This window comes from Astyanax mexicanus, unplaced genomic scaffold, assembly GCF_023375975.1.
Source record: "Astyanax mexicanus isolate ESR-SI-001 unplaced genomic scaffold, AstMex3_surface scaffold_32, whole genome shotgun sequence".
NCBI lineage: Eukaryota > Metazoa > Chordata > Actinopteri > Characiformes > Acestrorhamphidae > Astyanax > Astyanax mexicanus.
The window spans coordinates 2774621-2781617 of NW_026040042.1; the positions used below are offsets into that span (position 1 = coordinate 2774621).

Below are 6997 nucleotides of genomic sequence, written 5' to 3' on the forward strand. Positions count from 1 at the left end.
CTAGATTTGTTTTTGATATTTTTCTTTCCTTTAATAAATAAAATCATAATTTAAAAGGTGCTTTTTATATTTACTCAGGTTATCTTTGTCTGATGTTAAAATCAGTTTGATCATTTGAAAATATGACAAAAAAAGAAAACTGGCCATTAAGTGCAGACAAAAGCTTGGATTCCTTTATCTGAATAAATCCTGTTTACCCGTGCACGCTAGAAAAAGAATAGTGGAGGCAACCATACTAGCAGTGCTGGACTATGGTGATGTAATTTATAAAAAAGCGTCCGCCAGTGCTCTCAAACAATTAGACTCTACCATTCTGCTCTGAGATTTATTACTGGTGACCCTTACACTACTCACCACTGCTCACTATATGATAGAGCTGGTTGGTCCTCACTAGCTGCACCAAGAGAATCTCATTGGCTATTTTTTATCTATAAACCACTCTCTGGGCATCTGCCATCTTATATCTCTTCACTGATCTTAATTAATAATAATAATGCATATCAGACTCGTTCCAGTATCTGGATCACCTGTTCAGGTACCAAGAGTTTTTCGATCTGGGAAAATCTGCTTTTAGCTACAGAACACCAGCGAGCTGGAATTCACTACAGGAATCACTGAAACTCAGCTCGCTGGGATCACTGAATCATTTTAAACTTTTAGATTCTAATCACCATCAGAAAGACTGTGACGGTTTTAAATTACTTTTAATTAGTTTATCTTTTTTTCTTATTTTATTTTAATACATTTTATTTATTTATTTTTTAATGTTTTATATTTTCATTCTTGTTCTTAGTTCTATTATTCATTTAATCACTTATCATTTTTAAAATTTTACTTTACTTTTACTATTATCCATTTTCTTATTTTATGTTTTATACATTTTTCACTTTTTACATGTCAAGGTTTTTACGGTATTTTAGAATTTTCTGTTTTACATATATATTTTAATTAAGTTTTGATTTAAAATTAGTACTTCTTTTATTTTTTATTATTTTTTTACTATTCTGTTTTTTATTATTTCTAAATTATTATTAAATGTGTTCAATCCCTTTGATGTCATAAAGGCTCGGCAACATTGTAAATGAGGGTCACCCTCAATGTTTTTCCCGAGTGAAAATAAAGGTTGATTGATTGATTGATTGATTGATTGATTGATTGAGATCACTTAATAGAATGAGCCCAACCATAACACACCAACAAGATGTTAATTTCATCTTTAGTGAAGTGTTGTTATCTCTTACTTTCTGTTTTGGCCCTTCTTTCTCATCTAAGCAAGGAAGTGATATTTCTATCCCAAACTATGTATTTATAGGCTGGAGGTTGGAGTGATTGAGTGAAAGATTTGGTTGATAGACCAAATTATTTTTTGAGTACACGTTTTAGAAGTATTTTTTTAATAATAGGTTTTATCATTAATATGGATTTTTTGTTTATCTATATAGTCATGTGTGTGTTTACAAATATTAGATAATGCCTAAATATGTTATTTTATTATTTAAATTTCAGAATTTGTATAATGATATTGATTCCAACACTTTTCAGATTTTTTAAAGCATAATAGTGAATTATTTATATATACTTGGCAGAACTGAATCAATGTTTGTGTTTTGATTGAGGTGTTTCAGAGGTGGAATCAACAAAGATGTTCTTTGAACTTTTTTTGTTAAGTTTTGTTTTGTAAAGCTCTTTGGGAAATACTTGTAGAACTGCCTTGTTCTTCTCTCAGGTTCTGCACTAGTTAATTTGTTATTTACTAATAGTGATCACTTTGGGGAAACACACCCCTGATTGATTTGTTTCGTTTTTTAACAAATAATCAATAAAAAAACAGACTAATCAATATTACAAAATATAAAACAGCACAGATTAAACACTGAATAATGAAAATACTCACATAATCTTTCTGGATACTTTCACCACTGGCAGCAGCCTCAGAAAACATTCTTCTGATGTGTCAAATTTCCTCAGGTCAAACTCATCCAGCTCCTCTTCTGAATTCAGCATCACAAACGCCACAGCTGACCACTGATCAGGAGAGAGCTTAACTCCTCTCAGATCACTGGAACGTCCTCTGTTCAGGTATTTCTGGACTTCCTGCACTAGAGAATGATCATTCAGTTCATTCAGACAGTGGAACAGACTGATAGTTTTCTCTGGAGAGGGATTCTCCCTGATCTTCTGCTTGATGTACTCCACTACTTCCTCTTTACTGTGAGAGATGTTCTCTGTCTGTATCAGAAGACCTCGTAAGAGAGTCTGATTGGACTCCAGTGAGAGACCCAGAAGGAATCGGAGGAAAAGGTCCAGGTGTCCGTTCTCACTCTGTAAGGCCACGTACACGGCTCTCTTCAGGAAATCAGACATTGTTCCTTTTTTGGAGAAACCAAATCCACTGTGTTTCTGTTGCAGCACATTTCTGTTGTTGGAGATGAAGGACAGAAACGCATATAAAGCAGCCAGAAACTCCTGAACACTCAGATGCACAAAGCTGAAAACCTTCCCCAGGTGAAGTTCAGACTCCTGTCTGAAGATCTGGGTGCACACTCCTGAGTACATGGACACTTCTCTGACATCAATGCTGCACTCTCTCAGATCTTCCTCATAGAAGATCAGGTTTCCTTTCTCCAGCTGTTGGAAAGCCAGTTTTCCCAGAGCCAGAATAATCTCTCTAGTCTGGTCAAGATCAACATCTCTTTTTCTTTGGTACTTCTGGCTGCGGTGTTTGATCTGAAAGATAAGGAAATGTGTGAACATTTGAGTCAGAGTCTTGGGGATCTCTCCTCCCTCTGCTTCACCCAACATCCTGTCTAGAACAGTGGCTGAGATCCAGCAGAAGACTGGGATGTGGCACATGATGTAGAGGCTTCTGGAGGACTTCATGTGTGTAATGATTCTTTCAGCAAGGCTCTGATCTCTGATCCTTTTCCTGAAGTATTCCTCTTTCTGAGGGTCACTGAACCCTCGTACCTCTGTTACCTGATCAATACAGTCAGGAGGGATCTGATTGGCTGCTGCTGGTCGAGTAGTTATCCATAGGAGAGCAGAGGGAAGCAGGTTCCCCTGGATGAGGTTTGTCAGCAGCACATCCACTGAGGCTGACTGTGTTACATCAGATACTCTCTCATTGTTCTGGAAATCTAGAGGAAGTCGACATTCATCCAGACCATCAAAGATGAACATGACTTTGTAATGATGATACTCTCCTGGTTTTAATTCTTTTGTGTCTATGAAAAACTGATGAAGTAGATCAACCAGACTCAGTTTTTCAGTTTTTATCAGATTCAGCTCTCTAAAAGGAAGTGGAAATATGAAGAGAACATCCTGATTGGCTTTTCCTTCAGTCCAGTCCAGAATGAACTTCTGCACAGAGACTGTTTTTCCAATTCCAGCAACTCCTTTAGTCAGCACAGTTCTGATGGACTGGTCTTTAAAGAGGTCGCTACATTTGATGGGTGTCTCCTGTGTTGCTGGTCTCCTGGATGCTGCTTCAATCTGTCTGACCTCATGTTCATTATTGACCTCTCCACTCCCTCCCTCTGTGATGTACAGATCTGTGTAGATCTCATTCAGAAGGGTTGAGGTTCCAGCATTTGAGATTCCTTCATTAATTTTCTGAACAATTTCCTTTAGAGTAGATTTCAGCTTTTCAGTACAGGAAGGAGCCAGTTCTAATAAAAACAGAAAAAAGCAATATCATTAAAAATGGTTAAGTATTAAAATGTGATAAAAATGTGCTGTCAATAATGCCTGTTTTCAAAAATAACACTATTAAAACTTTTGTAATTATGCACATATAAAGTATTATGTACATGATCTAATCTCTTACTGGTCTGCAGAGAGTTAGCAAGGTCGGTCTGGTCCATATTCTTTAGGACGTGCAGTGTGATCTTCAGCGCTCCCTCTCTGACACCACTCTGATCATCCTCATCCTCCTCCTCTCTCCCAGAGCATGCTGGGTAATCCAGATTCTTCAGGATCTTCACAAACCTCTTCAGCTGATTCTTTACCAGAGTAATCACTTTCTGCTCCAGCTCCTGATTAAACACATGGTAACAGAAATAGGAAACTAGGCATATTTTTACCAGACAAACCTAGACAATAATTATAAAAGCCTATCATACAACAATATGTACTGAATAGATCACCCAAAATCTTCTTAACATATATGCACAAAAGTATTGGGACACCTGATCATTCGTTAATTTGTTTCTTCTAAAATCTAATTATTAAAAGTAATCTGTGCTGCATTTTTGGAGTAACTGTCTCTACTGTCCAGGGAAGATTTTTTCCTTGATTTTGAAACATTGCTCTGAGAATTTCATTGCATTTACTGTCAAGAGTATTAGCAAAACCAGAATATAAGATGATCACCACCCACTTTATCCTCAACTCATTCCTAAAGTATTGGATGGAGCTCCATAATTCCAGAGTCCACAGTTCAATGCTGGGGCACTTTATACCTTTTATACCCTTTATCCATGCCACTGCACTAGACATTAGACATTGTTTTTCAAACCTGTGCTTCTCTACATGGACCAGATAAGCTGTATGTGAACTTTTAGGTTTAAATGTTTAATTGGTGAGACACTGTTTAATAATAAAAGTTAAAGTACATATAACTTCTATACATGAAGTGAATAAAATTGTCTCAAAACACACACACCTTGATTATGAACTCCATATTTCTTCTGGTAGTGTCTGATGCCTCCCACTGGACTCTGTTGAAAAATATAACACTATGTATTTATAGGTAGCTGATCCAGACTTCTGGATAATGCATTTATGTTTGTATCAGTTGTCATAAAGTGTTTATGCAAGTGTTGTGTAGTCTTCCTAACAGTGGCCTTCAGTAAACTGTTAAGGTGCTTACACATGCTGCTGCTCTGCTGGACGCTGGTCAGTTGTGGTTGCCTTACACTGCTGCTGACGCTAAGCGTTTCCCTTTGAGAGCAGGCGGGGTTTTCTACAAGTTGCTACAGCTTCTGTAGATCTGAATCTGTCTTTCACCTTCAGAATAAACCAGAGTGTAGGGAAGTAATGTAAAGCTGAGGATGTTCACTAATCATAAATTTTAGTCACTCTCTCGTGTTTTTTTTATTGGTTGGTGTAAAGTTTTTCCCTATGAGTTCACATCACCCTTTTTCTGCCACGGTAATGCTTACCGCAAGGTCAAAGTTGAACCATGTTGAACTTTGACCGCGGTAAGCGGTAGCACAATGGAGGCATGGTTATGGGTGGGGAAATGCTTCACTTTCCACACTGCTCTCCTACAGCGCCCAAGTGCTCTACCGCTGGAGAAAGAATTGAGGGTGTCAGCACCTACGCATGCAGTGTGTAAGCACCTTTACTGAACTATCTTTACCTCGGTTCAGGAGAACAGTCCTCCTTGCTGAAACTTGCTGGAGGATCCACTGACCAGTCACTCTTTATGGATACATGGCTGGGTTCAGGAGAGTCTGCCCTCTGTCTCTGAATCTCACTAAAAACATACACATGATGAACAAAAACATAAAATACAGGAAATAATATTCTACATATAAAATTATGAAACTGATAAAATAACTAAACTGAACTGAATATCTCAGTATCTCCACTGATTATTTGAAATCTGTCAGACGCTTTAATTTTTTCAATCATTCTTCAAGATCACCAACAAGCTTATTTTTATCTCATTCTGTTACGCAGCCTGGTTCTCCTTCCACACTACCGGACTCTATTTCCCAGAATTCCCCTGATTATGACATCAATAATAACCCTTCACATTCACCCAATCACGTTACGCTCCGACGCTCTGATTCACCTGTGTACTAAATTACTTCCGGTTCATTCTTATCTAGATCCTGTATTTAAGGCATCCGTTTGGAAAGAAACACCGCAAGGTATTGTCGACTTATGTTGCGTACTAAGCGTTTTCTGGATTACTGTTTTTGCCTTCTCGTTACGACTCTGTGTTCGGATTTTCAGTTTATGTCTTTTGTTTTGCCCTTATTGGATTTGGTGTATGGTTGGACTGTTTCTCGGTTTCGAACTCGGACTGTATTTTTGACTACGTCTCTGGTCATCGGTGAGATCATTGTTTATTTGATTCTTCTGTTAGCAGTACCTGTTAACCTTCCTTATAATAAACCTGTCTGTATTTTTAACTCGGCTCGCGTCACTCCTCTCTACCTGGCGTCACACATTCCACAGAGACTAATCATCCTTACCTGAAATCAGTAGAACTGTTATCTTCTCTGAATTTTAAAGGTTCTTCCATTGACCGGTCACTCTTCACGGAGACACAGCTGGGTTCAGGTGAGTCTGAGCTCTTATCCTGATCCAGTCTAAAACACAACCAGTATCAGACACCATCTACAACCTTTCCAGCAAACCTTTCACTTTATACCCAATCACATTATTCTCTCACCTCTCAGCTTCCTGTGTGTCCTGTTCCCCAGAGACACTCATTTCGGAGCTCATCTTCCTCCTTCAGATTACTCCTAATCTTCTAAACCTCTAAAGTGAAGCTACTGATGTTAATTTCTCTTTAAACATGATGATCTGGTTTAGTTACTGCAGGAGGAGGTGCTGATAGGTTCTTTACAGGGTGAAGGGGGAGGAGTGATGTGCTGTCTGACCAATCTCTCTTCATCCACCTGACAGAACAAGTGTTTCTAAAAATATCAGAGAAGATTGTCTCAATAAAAACTAGAAAAACAGCTTTGTTGAGTCGCTCTGATGGTTGATGTTTAATGTAAACATTTATGCTTATATGGATCATATCTGTAAACTCTTTATTCTGCTCTGAGTTCCTCACTGCTCCCACTCTAAGTGCTAAAATGTGTGTTCTTCAGTTTCATCTGCTCTAACACTGCTGACCTGGAGCTAATGAATCTTCCAGCTCATGATTTGGACTCTCTGCTATACAGTGTTGTGCCCCTCTGCTTTTCAGGGCCTTTAATAGCAGCAGCCCTGCTGTTCACCATCAAATAAATCAGATCAATAGGCTTTTATTATT

At 38.1% G+C, this 6997-nt stretch overlaps 1 protein-coding gene across 1 annotated transcript; it reads right to left on the reverse strand.

Annotated features, from left to right (window-relative positions):
* Positions 1–1360: 1360 nt before the first annotated feature.
* On the reverse strand, positions 1361–3863 carry LOC111190097 (NLR family CARD domain-containing protein 3-like). The gene is made up of 2 exons (XM_049472972.1): positions 3827–3863; positions 1361–3668 (listed from the first exon to the last, which is right to left on the reverse strand). Exons 1-2 carry the CDS (start codon positions 3861–3863, stop codon positions 1891–1893), a joined length of 1815 nt encoding a protein of 604 aa, XP_049328929.1. The 3' UTR covers positions 1361–1890.
* Between the last annotated feature and the right edge of the window lie 3134 nt (positions 3864–6997).

Bases quoted from the DNA above. Each gene is read 5' to 3' on its own strand.
- LOC111190097 (XM_049472972.1), bottom strand. From the start codon at position 3,863: ATGGACCAGACCGACCTTGCTAACTCTCTGCAGACCA. The intron at 3,669-3,826 runs GTAAGAGATTAG...TGTTTTTATTAG, and splicing joins TGCTAACTCTCTGCAGACCA to AACTGGCTCCTTCCTGTACT.